The sequence below is a fragment of the Myodes glareolus genome, chromosome 8 (assembly GCF_982192425.1).
Source record: "Myodes glareolus chromosome 8, mMyoGla1.1, whole genome shotgun sequence".
In the NCBI taxonomy this organism is placed as follows: domain Eukaryota; kingdom Metazoa; phylum Chordata; class Mammalia; order Rodentia; family Cricetidae; genus Myodes; species Myodes glareolus.
In genome coordinates, this window is record NC_142033.1 from 69,895,914 (window position 1) to 69,915,361 (window position 19,448).

The 19,448-nt window shown below is 51.6% G+C and overlaps 1 protein-coding gene across 3 annotated transcripts in view; it reads left to right on the plus strand.

The window, feature by feature from the left end:
• Sorcs2 (sortilin related VPS10 domain containing receptor 2) overlaps nt 1-19,448 on the plus strand; it is a 378,161-nt gene that overhangs the window by 297,853 nt on the left and 60,860 nt on the right. For all 3 annotated transcript variants that reach the window (XM_087909089.1, XM_087909090.1, XM_087909091.1), the window contains exon 4: nt 18,991-19,155. In XM_087909089.1, coding sequence (XP_087765215.1) covers nt 18,991-19,155 — 165 coding nt within the window. The remainder of the gene's footprint in view (nt 1-18,990; nt 19,156-19,448) is intronic.

The window sequence follows — 19,448 nt, forward strand, 5'->3', positions numbered from 1 at the left end:
TTGGTCCTGGCCTCTATTTGTAAGTCTGTTGTTAGATGTGTTAGGGAGCCTGGGGTTTAACTTAATGGGGCATGGTATGGAGAGCTAAGGAATGGTGGTGACCTGTTGGGCACGTGGGTGGAGGAGGAGCTGGAGGTCAAGCCGAGCACCTTGAGAAGGGACACTGAAGTTGAATCATAAAATGGTGAGATCACCCAGACAGAACGTGACAGGGCTCCAAGATGGCTGGTTATAGAGTGGAAGGAAAGAGGCTTGGGTGTGGGAGGATAGAGAGGGGTCAGCAAAAGAGGACAACACCTGCCTCCAAATCTCTACTGGATGTCCAGGCACGCTCCTACGGCTGCCTCCAGGACAGGCCTCAACCTAAACCATCAGTGTCCTCATGTGAAGGGATGACGCCCAGGTAGGACCAAAGACCCTTGTCCTCAGTGAGCCTGCAGCTTCCAGAAGAACTTGCCAGGAGTCCGGCCTGGCATAAAGGACCTGTGCGCTGCAGTGTGAGCCACTGCCACAGCATAAAGGAGCCATGCACTACAATGTGAGCCACCAAACTGCCACAGGGTGCCCATACTTCCAGTTTCTGTCATGTGCGTTCGTCATAGGTTTGTCCTAGCCCTGTGAGCCCAGGATGATTGGGAAAAAACAAGTCGGGGCTGACTCAGAGCGCCTATCCCAGCTCCTCCTTTGAAAGGTGGCAAAAGGGGAGACCCTGGGAAGAAGCTATTTTTAAACCCAGGCCCCTGCCCTGACCCAAGCCCAGGTCAGCGCTGCTCCCCAGACTGCAGGCTGCTGCTGTGTCCTGGGATATCCGAGAGGGAGGGAGGGACATGTGGCCCACAGCCTACTGTCCCCACTCTTGCTGCATTCAGGGTCCCTTTGTGCACACATCACTCTTCCAGGCTCTTGAGCCACATTCTGTTAAAGCAGCTTTACCTACTGGCTCCCCATGCTCAGTGATGCTGGCATGGAGCCCCCATTTCCCTTCCCCCAGGGATTGGCGGGTCCCTTGACACTGCTTAGACCCAAATTCTTCTCTTACAATAACTGCCTCTCATCATCAGGTAATAAGGGGCCACAGCTGGCCTCACACTGGCCACAGGGGACTGGTGGGCTCTGAACCCACTTCAGAGACTCAAGTGCAGTATGCATAAAAAGTTTAGAAAGAACTGAGTTAAATTTGAATTTCACATAAGCCATGAACTATTCTTACCGTGTCTCAAATATCATACATATATTTATACTAAGCATTTGTTCATTTACTGGAAAATTTTATCCAGGCCATCCTATGGGCTGGCAGCTCTGCTTCCCCTAGGCTCCTGAGGACATATTTTGGGGGGATGGAGTCAAGTCTGCCAGCAGCCTCCAAGTTCGGTGGCTGAGGTTGTGGCCCATCACCCCAGTTACACACTCGGGGAGAGACTAGCTTTCATCTAGAAGCTTCCTGAGCCTTCCCCGTCCATGCTGAGAGCAATGTCTCCCCAGATGCCCTCCCTCACAGCTCCAGGTCTGGCTCCCCTCCAGTTTCCTTATAAGACATCCCCAGGTAAATCCCTCCCTGGGAACTTCCAGGGCTAATTATGCCACATCAAGCCACAAAATGAGCTTTGCAAAGTGGCCTCAGCCACGATGGAGCTGCTGTGCCACCTAATTATAAAACCCACTGCGCTAGAAATCTCAAGGCAGAGCGACTTGGACATGACGGAGACGTGTTTTATGCTCATAACTCAAAGAGCTTGTTTTAAAAACCGACTGTAAAACCATTTAATTACTTGGTTTTAAAACCAGCCATGTGGAAATTATGTTTCTTCAATGTGCATTTTGGATGTGATTTCTGGCAAGCAAGCTCCACGGTGGTTCACAGCACTCCAGGCGCCCCAAAGCAGCCTCCCTGGGCCTTCCCCAAGGCCCTCATATGACCCACTAAACCCCTCAGCAAAGGTGAGGAGCCAGGGCTCAGAGACAAGGATCAGTAGTGCCTAGAATGGCAGCTCGTGAGCAGGAGGCACACAAAACTTGGAATAGTTGAGGATAAACCTTACGTTCTTTCACTGCCTATTCATCCACCTATCCATCCACCCTTCCACTGCCTCCCACCCCACACTTATCAGCTACTTATTCACTACCTACTTACCTACCCACCCTTCCTTCTCCTCTCCTGTCTATCCATCTATCCATTATTGACTCATCCATTCGGCTACTCTCCCTTCTGTTCAATCATATGGTCATCCACCCACCAAACCCATTTACTCATCCACTCATCAGCCCACCTTTCCATCCATCCACTCACCCAACTGCATATCCATCCACCCAAGTATCCATCGTCTACCCTCCTACCTATCCATCCATCTCCCCATTCACTCTTTACCTGTTAGCTCCTTTTTCCACTCAATTGACCATCTTCTATCTATCCACCATCCACTCTCTTACCTTCCTACCTATCCACCCATCCATCCATCTGCCCATCCCTCCATCTGTCTACCCATCCACCCATCCATCTACTCACCACTCACTCCCTGCTATTGATCTGCATAATCAAAGCCAGTTGACTGTCTTATCTATTTGTGTTTCTACTCACCCATCTAAGTATTTACTTACACACACACACACATACATAAAACTATATATATATATGTGTGTGTGTGTGTGTGTGTGTGTGTGTATTATGTATGTGTATATATATATATATATGCTCATCCATCAGTCCATCCATCCATCATGCATGTGTCATTTGTCTGTATATTCATCTATTCACTACTTATCAATATATATATATATACATACATGCATATATATACACACCCCTCCACCCACACATACATGTGTACCCCTTCATGCACAATTAAGCAGCAAGCCTTTAACCTTTAGACAGCTCTTTCTGTACCTGGTTTCTGGGCAAGCAGAAGTGGAGTGAGCACCATATACTCTCCAGCCCTAGGACTGTCAGAGCAGGGAGACTCTGAAACCAAGGTCCAGAAGAGCAGTCCTAAAGTGGAGGAGTGAGACTGGAATGGTGGGAACCGGACATAAGCAGGGAGTGAGACACGCTCCATGGAGGAGGTCCATTTGAGTTGGTCGCTGATCCCCACAGCTTTCCCTCTGTCCTTTGAGATCTCACCATCACCACTTCAGATACCACCTAACACCCCAGGGTTTCCCAGCCCCAATGTCCACTCAGATTCCAAGCTGCCTAATGACATCTCCTCCACCTGGTGACCCACTGGCACCGTGGGGGGGGGGGTCTCCATCTTGTGACATTGCTGTCTGCTTCTGCGACCACCTCCCAAAGGCGACTCAGAAGTTATGCCATGTGCTCTCACACAAAGGCTGTTATCTCCCTTCTCCCCATCCCTGAATCCCACATCAAGTGCGCCATGTTCTGCCCCCACTGTCTCCATCAGGTGCCAGTGTCTGTTATCACCTGGGCCAATGTGCAGTTACACACATTGGCACTGTGGACAACTCTGGCATCTGTGGCTTGCACTGCAGGCCTGTGAGACAGCAATGGGAATCCTTTGCTTTGTTTAGAACCTAAGCTGAGACCAGCGATGGGAGTTCATGAGTGAAGGGCCAGGGCCATGGCAGGGTCCCTTTTTCAGCACATACGCCCCTGTCTCCCAAACTGGCAGCCAGTCAGGTCAATTCTATTGTGTCAATCAATTAATCTGATGATTCCAAGCCTCCCCAAGTACTTCCCCTTCCAGCTGCCCATGAAGGCAATCCGCTACTCTAACCTATCATAGGTAAGAGTTGGCATCCACATGGTAAACCAGAGGTAAGAATCTGCTCCAGCCTACTGTGACACTATCCACTGCTGCCCAGGAGAGGAGATACCTAAGCAGTTTCTAGAGGCTTTGCTGGCACTAGCTGTGACTAGTGGGATGTCAGAAGATGCCCAGTTAGAGCCTGGCAAATGGAGGGGAGTATGTGGAAGTGGACAGAAGAACCGTGGACAGGTCCTTCCAGTACCTACCCGTCACAGCTACCTGTAGTTGCCCTCCCTCTGCTCCCCCCCCCTCTGTGTGTGTGTGTGTGTGTGTGTGTGTGTGTGTGTGTGTATACACGTGCACTAGAGCAGTCATGATGAATTCGGAAGTGTAGAACATGTTTTTCCTGAATTGCAAAGCTCTTTTGCTGAACAAAATCTTACAGAGGAGCAAAAAGACTAGATCAAAAGCAGGCAGTGCAGCTGTGACAAGGCTTGGGCCTAGAAACATTGTCACCTGTCACCTGCTCAGCCACACTTATGGAGCTGGGCACCCTCAGGGAAGAGTGTTAACCTCTCTGGAAAACGGGGATCGTGAGGCTCTGCATCTCGGGAGGGACCGGGCATCTAGTGACGGTGAATTACACCTGTCACCTTGTCTTCAGAGTGTCAGTGTGGCCGCTACACCTGCGTTCCACACACTGTCACATCTCCCCAGTGTCCCAGCAATCCTGTGAGTTATAATTAGCATGATTGGGATTAATTTAATGGGGTTCTGGTAAGGAGTATTACATTCTGCCCTGAAGCCCAGCCCTTCTTCCCTGGGTCCTCCAGAGGGAGAGATGACCAGGGTAGCCTTAATTAGGGAAGGACCGGCATGTTCCTTGCCAAGCTGTAAACCTCCCACTGTGTCCTTCCCCAACCCCAGCCTGAAGCTCAGGAGATAGAAGAGACAAGGAGAGGCTGTCCAGTGCCTTCTTGCTTTCCAAGGGTTGGGTTGTGGCTCCCGAGGGCCACTGAACTGATTCCAGGCCACATGGACGGACATAGCTAGAGGTCAGCTCAGGTGTGCTGCCTGCACCGCTCTTTCTTTGCTGGGATGGCACTGGTAAGAAGAGAAACTTCCAGGCAGAGGTGGGAGACCTCCCATCACCAGGAGCATCCAAGAAAAGCTCAGGGATACAGGTGATGATTTCCCATCATAAAGCATGAGGTCCAGCTTGCCCTCAGCCTGCTCCATCTCTGCAACTCAGCCGGGACCGAGCTTCAGGTGTCATTGAGTTTTAGAGGAGGTTGGACCCATCTTACCTTACCTGCTTCTCATCCGAACCCAGCTTTGCCCTCTGTTTTATGCCTGTTGAAGAGGCCATGACCAGGCCACCACTGGGAGGACTCTGGGTACAGAACAACATGCACCCTTTCTATCAGGACACACCACCTATTTGGTCACTGTAGTCTCCTGCAGTGTCTGTGGGGTCTGGGAAAATCCCCTCCAGAGCCCTCTTCTTGAGAATAATGTCACCATTTCTTTCCCAACAAGAAGGCAGGAAGGAACTGACAAAACACATGGCTGCCACCACTGCCACGTTCAAGGACTACATGATAACATTAGAAGTCACGCCTTTCTGTGACTACCAGTCCCTCAGTTTTATAACCACTAGTGAACAGAGCTACCAGCATCCCATGATTGCCAGTTGTTAATACCCCACCACTGGTTATCAATATACAGACACCAATATTCCACTACTGACGAATGCCTTGAGACATCAATAGCCTACCATTAATATTCAGTTGACTCAGAAACACCACACCACTGCCAGAGACCACGGGCCTGCAAGACAACACATCCCGCCACTGACAACAAGGCTCAGATGCCCCACCCTGCCACTGACTCAGAACACCCATGATGAGGCTTGGACATAGTGACACATACAGAATGTCAGCAGGAGCTTCCATCCTCACCGTGTTTGAGCTTTGTGTGGTACTGGCATATCTGATTGGTCCGTATCCCTTGTCTGCGCACCATCGCTCTGCCTCCCTCCCTGCCTTTGCCATGGAGAAGACACAAGCCACACATGCAGCTTGGTGCTTCCCTGTCACACAGCTGCAGCCGGGAACCTCCCCACAGTTCCTCCCAGTAGGCTCAGACCTGCCTCTCCCATCCTTTCTGCAGCTCCCAAGCTCCAGGCTTCTTCCAGCACCATGGCCTCCTCATCACCTTGCTGCTAGATGGGTCCCCTGACCCCTCTGCTCTCTTTTGTTTTGTTAAAACTCTTCCTGACAGCATGGGGCCTCCCAACTCCCCTTTGTTAAGGGGCTGAGTCCTCCTTTGAGTTCACATTGCTTGCTTCTACCTGTCTGCCATTGCCTGTCTGTCTGCCAGTCGCCCTGTGAAGCCAAGAATCTTGGCGGCACTTACTCTCTAGTTCAGTTAAGGTTGGCCACAAAGGGCTGGAGGGCACCCCGTGTGTGTCCTTTCTCATCTCTGTAGGCGGGCGGGCGTCAGAGTGACTGCCTTGCTTACTTCCCGGCTCCACATTGCCAGACACTGTGGCAGGGATAGGAGCTGCTGTCTCCGGGACCTGGGCATTGCTGTCTTGAGATCCTTGAAATTAATGGTTTTTAAGAAGGGAAAGTTTGTGTGGCTCACTTTTGCCATAAGCTGCTGCAAACCTGTTCTGACTCGATATACCATCATAGGAGCTTATGGCAAAAGTGGTTTATTGACCCCGTGGTGGCCAGGAAGCAAAGAGAGAAAAATGTAGAGCAAGGGCTTGGATCACGTCCCCTTCAAAGTCAAACCCCCCTCCACGAGCCTTCCCTCAGGTTCCACCACTTCTACACAGGGTGGGGGCCAAGCCTCCATCACACGGGCCTTAGAGAGGTCCCTATCTAAACGCCTGCAAGGACTGGCTCTCTTCAGTGGAGCACCATTTAAAAGACACAGAAAGCATTCTGTCTCCTCCTGGCGCACAGTGAACGACAATGAGGATGTGACTATCCTGGGTGTGGCCGAGGAGTAGGTGTTATCATAGATATGAGGGAGAACACAGCCGGAGACATCTGGAAGAGTCCATACTGAACATGGTCTGCAGAATGGACCAAGCCATAAGAAGAGAGAAAGAGGGAGAGAGAATAGAAGAGAGAGGAGAAAGAGAGGGGACCAGGAGCCTCTGGTAGAGGGTCATGAGAGAAGCCAAGGGCAGAGCCAGGACAGCACATGGCCAAAATATATGAGTTTTATAGGAATCAGAAGTTGGGGGAGGAAAGTGAAGCTCAGGGGCTGGAGAGGTTTGGGGGAGGGATAGGGGCAAGAAGTCCCTGCGAGAAGCCAGGACGCTGGAATAGATTCTTCTGTGCTACTGAGAGAAACTGGCAGCCAGATTTGATATGTTAGCCGGCACCTCAGTTAGCCATTTGTTCCCAGGTTCTTTGGGACCAATACACAGTAAGCATTAATCCAAGCCTGATTATTTTGTCACCTGTGTTGTCCACACTGAATAATCAGTGTGTCGCCGCCATGTCACTCAAGGTATCGGCTGTGGCTGGAGACTGGGGTTTCCTATGTAGGGTTCTTTCCCTGCCATTCAGGAAGCTGCCGCTGTGAGGGCCAAAGAGAAAGCGACGGTGAGAGCCAAAGAGGGAGCTGTGGTAAGAACCAAACAGGAAATTGTAGCAGTTGGGCAGGAAGCTGCAGTGAGGGCCAAAGAAGGAGCTGCAGTGCGGGCCGTTCCGCTCTATCCTCACTGGGATCTCGGAGCAGACGATCAACAGTTCCTAAGGGAACGTGCAGGGCAGGGCAAGTGGCTCTGAGGTCACCACCACCCACCCCCAGGGACAATGACCAGAATGGTCGAGCTGAGGAAGCACTTTAGCCCCCTGGACTAGTGGTGACAATGGCATCCTAGCCTCTGGTTGTGAATGTTTGACTAGAAAGCCTTAGGGACCCTGCCATTCCATGCCGCCCCTACCCAGGCGCAGTCAGCTCCGCAAAGTCAGAATACTAACGGTGCTGCCATGCGTTCCCTCGCCTTCCGTTGTTCAATTAGGGCAGATGAATGAACAAATTGTCCACTGATCTAATCTTACACAGTTAGCACAACTGTCCTGATAAAAGACAATCTTGCAAAACACAGTCACTCCCGAGAATTCACCATCCTCTGCACTCTGCCCAGGCGAATGAGCTTCTTTGCATTGCCGGCGAGATGCCTTCAGACAGGCAAACAAATGCAATTAAACCACATTCCCTCCAGGGCCTCCATGCCCAGCCCCTCAGAGAGCAGAGTTCTCAACAACGGCCCTGCCTCAAGTTTCATCTTATTGGCAAGATTACCCACAAATCAAGGTTGTAGAACGTGAGGGTGAGTTGCTTTTATGTCTCCTGAAATGCGTCTTCCGTCTTCGATGACTATCGATCAGGTGCCAGGTTTCACAGTAGACCCTGGCCAAGGGGAAAGCAGGCCTCTCCTCTCAGTTTACAAGGGTGCCCAGGGACGTTTCTTGGCATTTCAGCAATTGTCAAGCCAGTAATTAAAGCTGAACCAGCCCTTAGCTGGCAATCAGTCCTGTGATGGTGTTTGAGTGGCTGTTCAACTAAATCAGCCCTGAGTGCTACTCACCAGTGCAAGCGTTCACACAGAGGCAGGATGGCAAGACAGCAAGCAGAGCCCCCCATGCATCAACATGGGAGCTTATGGGTGTGTGGCCCTGGGCAAGTCACTTTCCCTTCCAGGCTCCCGCTCCTCTGCCTGGAAGAGAGAGACAAGGGCGCCTCCCACCCAGGCAGCTGTGAAAGACTACGATTTGTGTTTGTGAACACATTCTGTCCAAAAGATGAGTTTGAGGGTGGGGATTGTGGTCTCTCGTCTCCATGGCGATTCCAACACTCCACATAGCCCTGATGTAGATAAATAACAGGAATCCTGTGTATGGGGCCTCCACAACCCCAGCACCCTGCATCCTGTCAATCACTACCTGTGGGCCCAGTTCTCCGTCTCTCTTCCTTCATAAGCTCTGAAGTAACTGTTCTGCCCAGATTACAGAGTCCCCCAAAGACCAACAAGGAGTCCGAATCCGTATGCAAAGCCAAAGAGCCTTTATTTAAACTCGTGTTTGGACCCTTCGTGTGTCTGACACAAAGTTCAGAGGGTCTCGAGCTCAGTTGGGGTGGGCTTTTTTTTTTTTTTTTAATCATAGTAGAGGTTAGGGTGAGGAATTTCTAAGGTTCACGACCACTGATTGGCTGACATTTGTCTAGGGGTGTCTTGTTGAAAGGGGATGGGTGTGTGCTGGGCTAAGGGACATCTGGTGATCCTATCTACAATGATTGGAACATTAGGTATTTTCCCCTTGAATGCTGATTGGTCGGTTCCTTGGTGGTGCCTGGGTGGTCTCAGCTTGTGGTCTTTCCTGGAGTCAGGTGTTATGTTAGGGTAAATCAAAACTCAGGCCTACTTTCTGGTTGGTCTCTATCTAGCCTATCATGGCAACAATGTTGCCAAGCTGCCCTCCTACAGTAACCTCTCTCCAGGTTTGGTGGCTTGAAGGAGAAATCTCCCCCATAGTCTCAGGCACTTGAATACTTCATCTCCAGTTGGTGGCACAGTTTAAGAAGACTTAGGAAGTGGGACCTTGTTGAAGGAAGTATGTCACTAGAGGTGGGCCTTGAGAGTTTAAAGACTCGTGACACTTCTAGTTCATTTTCTCTGCTCTGTGCTTGTGGTTCAGGTGTGAGTCCTCAGCTTCCTGCTCCTGCAGCCAGGCCTTCACTCTCTCATCATGGACTCTAACCCTCAGGAACCACGAACCCAAATAAGCTCTTTCTTCTCAAAGTTGCCTTAGTCATGGTATTTATTACAGCAACAGAGAAGTCACTGCTCTGCCAGGTAGGGGCAGTCGGGGTGCCCAGCTGAGAACCAAGTGTGTCCCGGCTACGAGATGGGCAGGCAGTACCATCTATCCATCTATCCACTCTTGCTGTAGCCTGCTAGTACCTGGTGGATGTGTTTGTTTGTTCATTCTTTCCTGGGGGTGGTGGGCACATGTATGCCACAGTGCACATAGAGGGGTCTCGGGGCAAGTTGATAGGTTCTTTCCCCCAACCGTGGTCCCAGGGATTGAACTCAGGTCATCGGGTTTGTACACCAAGTGCTTTCATGCCCTGAGCCCTCTCATCTTGCCGCACTCCTGGTAAATTTCTAAGGCAGCACAGCAGTTCACAGCCGGGGGCCCAGGGCGCTCTGATCCTGTTGTGATGTATTCTGCACAACGGGAGCTCAGATCTCTTGGGAATCATGCTGTGACCAGGTGTCATCTGCAGCCCGCCCCAGCAGATATTTCCATTTTGTCACCTTGAGGCAGGAACGAATTCTCTAGCTCACAGCAAGCTCACGCTGCTGGGAGAGCTTTTCGTGAGGCAGCCAAGTCCTGGACCTTGTAGGTCAGAGATGAGAAGTCAAAGACATGAGCACCCAAGACAGGGCTCTGTACAGAGAATGCTCTAGATGGAGTGTGCGTTGTTCAGTAAGCAAGGAGGGAGGGAGTGGACCAGATCCTGGTATGTGACGGGCAGTATAGTTCTAGATCTATCCATCATAAGGCTTTAATCAGAAACTACAGCAAGTATGGGAAATGAGTTTAATATTGGGCCCCCAAGGCTTCCCTAAATGATAAGTAGAACAGAGAAGTGAAGGTCATGGGCTGAGCTGAAGGTCACATGTTAAGTGATTGCCCCAGGCTGGAGGAAAAGTCACAGACCTGAGTATAAGAAGACTGGAAACTGCTGTCCATTGTCTCAGCTGTCCTCTCGTCCTGTGCTGGTCCTGGGAAGGATGCTGGTGTTCTGGTGGGAGCTCTACCCCAGTCCCCAGCATCCATATACCCAAAGAGTCTGGAATGTTCTGGTAGAAGCTCCACCTCACCTTCCTTCCCTCATCTCTTTCTCCCCAATCCCTGCCTCATCTCAGAAAGCCCACCAAACAGAACTCCTCCCCGAGAGATGCCTCAAGACCACCCCCACGAGGTATTTAAACTGCTCCCCATACAGATAAGTGGTTTTTCGGTCTCTTTTCCCCATCTTCTGGGGGGATTATCCGGGAACGTTTTACCTGTTAAACTTGGGCCTTTTCTAATTTGGTTTGCTTTGGTCTGATTTGGATTGCTGCATTGGCGGAGAGGCTTATCAGGGTGCAGAAACTTTTCAACTGGGAGCATGACCAAGGCCCTGGGCCAGCCCAGAGAATCTGTGGAAGACCAGCAACCTGATCTCAGCCTGTCAGCTCTCATGTGAAGACTGCTTGGTCTAGCATGTCATGACGGTGGGGGATGGGCTGGCACTCAGGCGGTTCTTTTCCATGGCACACTATCTCAGTTCAAAGCAGTCAAGAGAGCATACTCCAAATGACCTTCCCTGGAGTAAGCCAAGCCACATCTGGTTCCCCACCCATGGGTGGGCATGCCGTCACCAGATGCCTGCCTCCAGGCCAGCTTCCTGCCAGGCTCAACTTGAGGATCTCTCCCTCCACTGGGCATGTCCCAAGAACCCTGGGGGCTCAGACTGACCCCTGGTCATCTTCCTAAACCAATCATCCTGTCTCATATCCACATAAATGTGAATGACACAGCCATACACATCTGCCCATGCCAGCAGGTCAGAGAGTTCTATGGGGCCCATGTCACTCAGTCCCTACCAAAGCCCCCGAATCCCAACTACAAGGCATCTTTAGCAGCCATCCATCCTCTCCGGCATGCTGCCTTTGTCTGAAGTCTCATTTAGCTAACCCACCTAGGCCCCATCCTTTTGTTTACCCAAGGCCATATCTCAGGCAAACTGTCTCTCAGGGGTTACCAAATAGATGACCACTTCTGCCACTCTAAGATCCTGTGGGTACCCGTGCCTCCCCCCCCCCCCCCCACTATTTGCAAGTCTTGGGGAATGAGAAAGGTCTGGGCTGGAGAATTCTTATTTCTCATGACTCACTTGGGTCCAGATGAGATTCTAGCAGGTTCTAATTTCAGATCTGGGGGTGGGTGCCTCGATGTTTGTCTCCACTGTCTGCATCTCCAGCCGTCAAAACCAAGTTTCCTGAGTTCCCAGCTGGCTCCATCTGGCTGGCCAGAAACAGGTTGACGAGTGGCGAGGCGAGCCGTGTTCAGTAGACAGGTGACACCAAGTCTTGAGCTTGGGCTGGCATCCCTGCCTCCAACACATACACACAATCACACATACATACATAATGGAGAGAGAAGGTCTGGGGGGCTGCCAGGCAGGGCTCTGGCAAACAAAGACAACGTATACTTTCCTTGGTTTTCTGTAAGCCCCACACAAGTGACTGCAATCCAATGTGTGCCACTGGGGCAGGCTGGGTGTTAGTGCTACCTTTTGGAAGGGACAGGCTGAAAGTTTCATGGCTGGAAGTGGACCAGGGAGATGACATCTAGCATCTGGTGGTCAGAGAAACCACAAGAAGAACCTTTAAGGGAAATGGTCACAGGGATGCATCAGACCAGGAGGTGCAAACTGGTGCCCCAGGGACCCCAGCAGATAGAAAGGAGGGTTGACTGAAACTGGAGCCCAGAAGAAGGCATGTCGACCCATAAGCAGCTGGGATTCCTGATATGGCCAAAACAGAGATCAAGCCCAGGTGCCACCCAACCTACCCCCACTTCTGCCAGGAGCCCACCGAGCCCTTCCTACGTGGCTACACTAACATTCTATAGAAGCCATCTGCCTGCTGCAGCAGGGGAGCGGGGGGGGGGGGTCACTCATGGTCAATGCTCTAGAACATGGAGGCCGTCTCTCTGTCTCTGCAGGCCTTAGGATAGAGGTATTTCGGAGGAGAGGTTCACCACAAAAGGGACTCAAGACATGTGTGTGCACTGACAGTGATCTTAAAGAAACCCACTGACCGGGGTGGGGGTGGGGGAGGGGTCCATGGAGCCTTCATGCAATCTGAAATCCATCCCTAACATTTTGGTGATTTGTAGAGTTCTGGGAGCTATTTCTGGCCCTTGGAGTAGGGGCCTTCGAAGAATCTTTTGTTGTATCAAACTCCCTGGTGCTTTTTAGTTGCCTTCCAGACAGAAGCAAGCATGTCCTAGGCCTTGGGTGGTGCAGGGAAACATCAAGGCAGGGAAGTTGGTGCAGCCAAGCTAGCCATGAGCTCCATACACCAGGCCCTCAGCCTCTCTGGCCTCAGTATCCCCTCTGAGAAGGGAGGGCAATCACAGTTCATTGGCTGGAATGCTGAGTACTATAAGTGCCCCATATACCTGTCCCTGTCCCACACCCCTGCCCCTGTGCTGGGCCCTGCTAGTCTTCCGGAGGCTCAGGCTTTAAATTGCCCAGCCATCAGTCAAAGGAACATGTCAGACAGTTCAACAGCGTGATTGAACATGTTGCCTCTGATTTCAGGAAACCCAGCCTCATGGCCCCCAGGACCTAGCTCAGGTACCATATGTCTCCCCCAGAATAGAAAGCGGTAAAAATACACCGTTGAAAATAGAGTCTGCCTCTCAATTTGGAAGTGCAATCTGCCTGCAAGCTACTAATTGATTTGCTTTTTGCCCCAGTATTCCCATCATCCTTGTCAGCACTCCCCCCCCCACACCATCTTTCCTGGCTCACTCTCCTAGCCCAAAGGCTGAAAATAGACCCTGGTGAGATTATTGGGCCCTTGGTACCTCTCACCCTAGGGTCACCCCAGGAAGAGCCCTGGTCCCACCTAAGGGTATGGTGGCCCCTGTCCAGTGCTCTTACTCAGTAATGAAGTCACATCTCCTACTTGGTGTCAGTTGAGGTGTCTGGGCTGGGATGTGGCTACCGCAGATGGACCCAGCTCTGCCAGGCTGTGGGGGGGCTTCCCTGGAGAGAGCACAAGGGGTCACAAGGTTAGTGGTGCAGGCGAGTCCGGGTGAGGGTCAGGGAACCTCACTGACTCTGTACCAGGGAGGGTCTCCAGAAGAGGCAGTCTCTGGAGAGAGCCTTGGTTGGACAGGAAGCTATTTAATAAGCAGATGTTGGGGCAAGGCCCTGCCCCCACCCATAGGTTGACTGGTGTGTGACCACCTGCAGATAGGGCTTCGTTACCTGGGAGTTTGCGCTCAAAAACTTTTGAAGTTTTGGCTTGTTCATATGTGGTCTTGAATCATGGTAGAAGTTCAAGGCCAGCATCTCAGTCATCAGTGGCAGAGTTGGGGCATATCCATCCTCTCGGGTATCTGTGCAGAGAGCAGCACATGCCCAGAAAGGCAAGGTGCCTATTGTGTCAGCCCACTGCAGAAATACAGAACTAGGGTGGTTGACTGATACAGGAACCTGGGATGGGGATGGGAGGTGGACCAGGGACCCTGCTTTTGGGACCTTGTCCCATCACCTCAAATCTACCAGTCAAATCTACCCCTTCAAGACCCACCTGTGTGCACCTCCTCAGAGAAGGCTCCCTGGATCGTAGTTCAGTAGCCATAGAAGAATGAATGAATGAATGAGCCTTCACTAATATGTGCTGCTGGGAGCAGTGAGAAGGAAGAAGTGAATGAGACTTTCTAGGTGTTGGCCTCTAGGCTACTTGAATATTCATGAGGATAGTCTCCCAAAGAGAAAAACAAACATGGGATCCTATGGGAGTCCAAGTGGAGGTGGGGCTAGCTATACTCTCACCCTTGCATGCATTACATCCCCTATCCCGGGATGGAACAATTGCCAACCTCACCCACACCTGTGCTGGTGGGTACCAGAGGTACAACACAGGAGTTGCTCAGAGCGTGCAATCCAAACAGGAGGCCCGTGGCAAGCAGTTGCAGCATCAGAATACATCATGGGAAAGATGCATATGAGGGGCATATGGATTCTGAGAAGAAGATTGGCCAAACCAGGGGTGCACCCAGAGTCTGGGGTGGAGAAAGGATGCTAAGTGGCTGTGAGCCAAACACAGGGCTGTGTGGCTTTTGCCATTTTTCTTCTTGTCCGGGTATCTACACGTAGTTTGAATTATCTTTGGAAGGACAAAAGGATGTGCCAAAGGGACACAGGGAGGAGCTGAAAGTTCCTGAGAGCTCCAGCTGGATGCTTTGAGGAAAACAGTTTATGAATTACAATGCAAAGTGTAAAATAAATATTCATGAGCCCCCGGCGATATAACTGAATGATTAAGTAAATAGCAGGGGAGGCGCGGCCAGTTCTAGTGCAAAATTCCAGTCACTTCATAGCTGCTTCACCCTCGGGGAGGCAAGATACTGTCCCACTCCAAAGAGAACAGGCAAGCAAGCCACAGCAAAGGAGCCTGGCAAAGGCCACCTGCCAGCAGGGCACAGGCACCACAGCGTGTCCTGGTGACAGTGCCTCCCTCTGTGATCTTGAACCAATACCGTTGTGGCGGTGTTTGTTGGGAGATCACAGGCAAATGTGGGAAACACACTAGCCGCTGCTCCCTGGAGGGGCCCCTGCAGGGACCAATCTGCATGCCTCTCCACAGCCGTGCAATCAAAGCAGGCGAAGCTAAAAATGTCCCCAAAGGGATCCAAGAAGACCTGACCAGCTAATCACATGGTGTCTGATGTGAGGTCCTGGGACAGAACCAGGAAGTCAATGGCATCTGAGCCCAGTGTGGTGTTTGGATAATACTAACTGGCAGACCTCCGTGCCCTCATTGTGACAGTGGGCACATCTTCCACCTGGGACCATTACAAATAAGTTTATTTAAGTAAAATCTAGGATCCTAAGTCTTCACTTTAAACTGACCTCTGCTGTGGCTTCCTCTGTGGCCTTTGGTGGTCTCTGCTGTCACTCATTCCTGCTTGCTGCCACATCACTTACCATTGCAGAGTGCCACATGCTTCCTATAACCCAGCCACTGTAACAAAGGGCACAGAATCCATCACCCTGTTCCCACCCTGTATCCGTTCTCAATGTCTCTCTGCAGCCCTTCCCTGAGTTATCTTGCTCCTCTGCACCCACAGGCTCTTCTCTTTGCCCTGTTACGGAGAGTCTCTCCCATGCCTTCCTGAACAGACATAGTGGGCTTTATGCTGGAAGAGACTAATTAATGTTCCCAGGGAGCTCGTTAAGATTCCTCAGAAAGAAATCACGAGGGGATTATCATCGGCTCACTTAGAGCGGAGCAAATGCTCTGTGCAGCCCACTGATCCTCATGGGTTCTTCATTGTCTCCTCCAGATAAGCTTGACCTCTGAAAGGCCATCGTGGCAGCATCCAGACAGAGGCTGGTCTCTGCCCTGCGCCCTCCTGGAGCTGTGTGTTGCTCAACTATGCTGATTCCCAGCCAGCCCCAACCCAGCTCCAGGCCCAGCAGAGGGTCTTTCCCACCATAGTGCCCTGCAGAACATGTCATTGCAATCACCGCAGGGATTACAGAGCCAATGGCTCCAGCACCCCTTGCCCGGATGCTGTGTGGTGGGGTCACTTTCCCAGCTTACCCAGGCCTCCTGACCCTAAGGTCTGGCTTGTAAGGAGCTCTCCAATTGCCCCTTTCAACTCTGAAGCCCTCCTGTGACCCAAAGTGTGACAATAGGATCTCAGCTACTTTTCTTGGCTACGCCATGAAGTAGAGGGGAGTCCCAAGAAGCCCAGAGGAGAAGGTATCCATGGAGGCTCTGCAGCATAAAAAGTTTAAAAGGTGGTGGGCGGGTGGCCTTCCAGTGCACGGGGAGGGAGGGCTCACACCAGGGTTCCCCGAGGGTCCTGGACACCACAAAACTGGGTACCATGGTGACTTCCTCTTGGGAGGCTTTGATGAGGCAGAACACAGTGTGGAACCAGAGGTTGCTCCAGTCATGGAGTTTCATTAGCTAGTTTCAGAGTCACATAGGACCTGATGCTCATTCAGCCTGTGAATCTCCTGTCACCTCATATGCGGCACAGAGGGATATGGTGTGCGCATGAAAGGGACGTGGCATTCCCCATAAGACCAAACTGCCAGCCTCCCAAATGGCCCACTTTACTCAGCCTCTTGGACACCTGCCTCCAGCAGAACAAAATTCATGTTGTGGAACTGTAAGACAGATGTCCCCCATCCCGTCACCCTGGGCAGAGCTTCTACCACAGCTAAGGGTGTTGTGACAGGGGCCGAGTACGGACTGTTCTCTCAGGGTGAAGGCTGGGCATCCAAGGGAGGGTGTGCTGGATTCCACTCCAGGGAGGTTCAGGGGACCACTGCCCTCTGCCTCTTCTAACGCCATGTGTCCAGCAGCCCCATGTCCCCATCTCTGTGCCCTTGTCCCCTCTTATGGGGACACTGCTGGTGGACTTACCCTAAATCTAGGATGTCCTTCTCTTGAGGTCCTGCACTTGTCACCAATGACCATGCTTCCAAGTAAAGTCCTTATTGTGACTGCTACGCCAGGAAGATGGGCAGACGTTTGTATCCTTCACATAGAACGTATTGACTAGTATTCAATTCACAGGCCACTGCAAATCTATTGGCCATAATTGCCAACTAGTGCCGATTCCCTTGATGGTCAAGATAAAAACTGACTCTTTATATTCCATTATTTTGTTTGTTTGTTTTTGTTTTTAGAGACAGGGTTTCTCTGTAGCTTTGGAGCCTGTCCTGGAACTCACTCTGTAGACTAGGCTGACCTTGAACTCACAGATACCCACCTGCCTCTGCCTCCCAAGTGCTGGGATTAAAGGCATGCACCACAACCGCCCAGCTGCCAATCTTAATTACCAATATAAACTCTCAGATCACGGTCGCATAGCACACAGAAGATGTATGTGTGCACACATGTGCACATATTTTTGTTCTCGTTTCTTTTTGGTCATGTTGAGAAGAAAGACTCTCAACTGAGAAAATGCCCACACCAGACTGGCCTGTGGGAACTCTTCTTCACCAATGGTTGGTGTGGGACAGCTCAACTCACTGTGGGTGGTACCAACTCTGTGCCGGTGATCCTGGGTGCTGTAAGAAAGCAGGCTGAGCAGCCAGTGAGCAGCCCTCTTCTTCCTCCGAGGCCTCTGCTTCAACTCTGCCTCCGGGTCCCTGCCGTGTTTGTGTTTGAGTTCCTGCCCTGACTTCCCTCAGTGATGGAGCGACCCGGAGGGTTGTGAGCGGAAACAAACCCTTCCCTCCCCGAGATGCTTTTGATCGTGGTATTTAACCCAGCGATAGGAACCCTCCATGAAACAGTAGGCTACAGCACGGTGACAGAGGACTGAAGAGGCCACAGCTGAGTTCGAGGAGTTTGTGAGACCTAGCTGGGGGCAAGCAGACAGCCGACAGGGGACTCACTGTGCGAACAAGATAATGAAGCTTGCTGGGGGCTGTGCCGCCAAGTCAGCCACGGGCTCAGAGCTGAGCTGAGCTTCCGTGCCAGTCACACTTCAGGAAAGAGGTGCAGAACAGCACAAACTGTGAAACGGGGGGCAGGACCAGATCCAGAGGGTGAACAGATGTCAGGTCATATGGGCGAACAGGGAGGGGGACGGCAGTGGAAGTAGGCCCTATCAATCATGGGAACCGAATTAAGCCGACGCCTTCAAGGCACTTGGGAGTTCTCGGCTTCATGCTCCTAATGCTCATGTGAGTCAGAGGACAGGTCACCATCAGGGTGTCAGGTGACCTCTTCTTTCCGGAGTCCAGGTAAGGGTGTTTCACCCTTTCCTCAGTCTGCTGTGTCTGATAAATCCCTGGACTGTTTGTCCTGGTGTGATTTAATATGTTCATTTACTCGGGGGGGGGCAGTTTACTTTGATAAGTCTCAAGGGTGACCCCCTGTCTGCTTTTAGGAATAGGTCTTCGCTGGGCAGGTGGTCTTGTGTACATGCCCACCGAGGTGCAATCATCTACCTCTGTGTTTGTGCTCAACATGGGGCCAAAGGCTGCTGGTAAAATGGACTCTCTGCAGGCCAAGAAGAGACCCAAACCCACTGTTTACACAACATGGAAGGTCTTAGAGCATGACGTGTTCTCAACACTTGCCCTCCCAGGGCTGAGCGTACAGAGACATCTTTTCAGGGGACACTATTCAGTCGGCTGCGGTGATCTTGCAGTAGCCCTCCCACCCCGTCAGCCCCTCATCCCACCTTTGAGTTCTAGGTTACCCCATCTAACTCATCCTTCTCTTCAGGCAGATACCTCCACTCCCATCACCCACTTCCCACACACCCACAGCTGTCTCCCGTATGGCTCACACCTTGAACTTCAAGATTCCAGGTCAAGCCTCAGCTCTGCCATGGGGCCTGCTGGGGTCTCCATGAAAGAGTGGGGGCAGTAAGGGAGGACAGCCCTCTTGGCAGTGACCCCGATTTCAGCCTCACACGCTGTGTTTCAGATCATCCTGGTGAGCTCGTCCCTTGGTGACCGGGAGCAGAGCCTCTTCCTCAGCACCGACGAGGGCACCACCTTCCAGAAGTATCCTGTCCCCTTCCTCGTAGAGACCCTCCTCTTCCACCCGAAGGAGGAGGACAAGGTTCTTGCCTACACCAAGGACAGCAAGGTAAGAGGACATGGGATATGAGGTCACATGACCCGATCAGACAAATATCAGGACAGAAGCAGATTTCCTCTCAGGGTACTCTGAACCCCCAGCTGGTGAGGCAGAGCCTTGCTTGAGCTGGGAGGCATGAACCTCAGCATTGCCCTAACTGACACATACATGGCCATCTATCAGCACAGGAGTCTCACATCAATGGTGTGTGTTATAGTAAATGGAGGTGGCAGTGAGTGATCCTTGGAACACAGAGGCCTGTGGGCTGGATAAGGAGATCCTAAAGGATGCTGGGCCCTTGC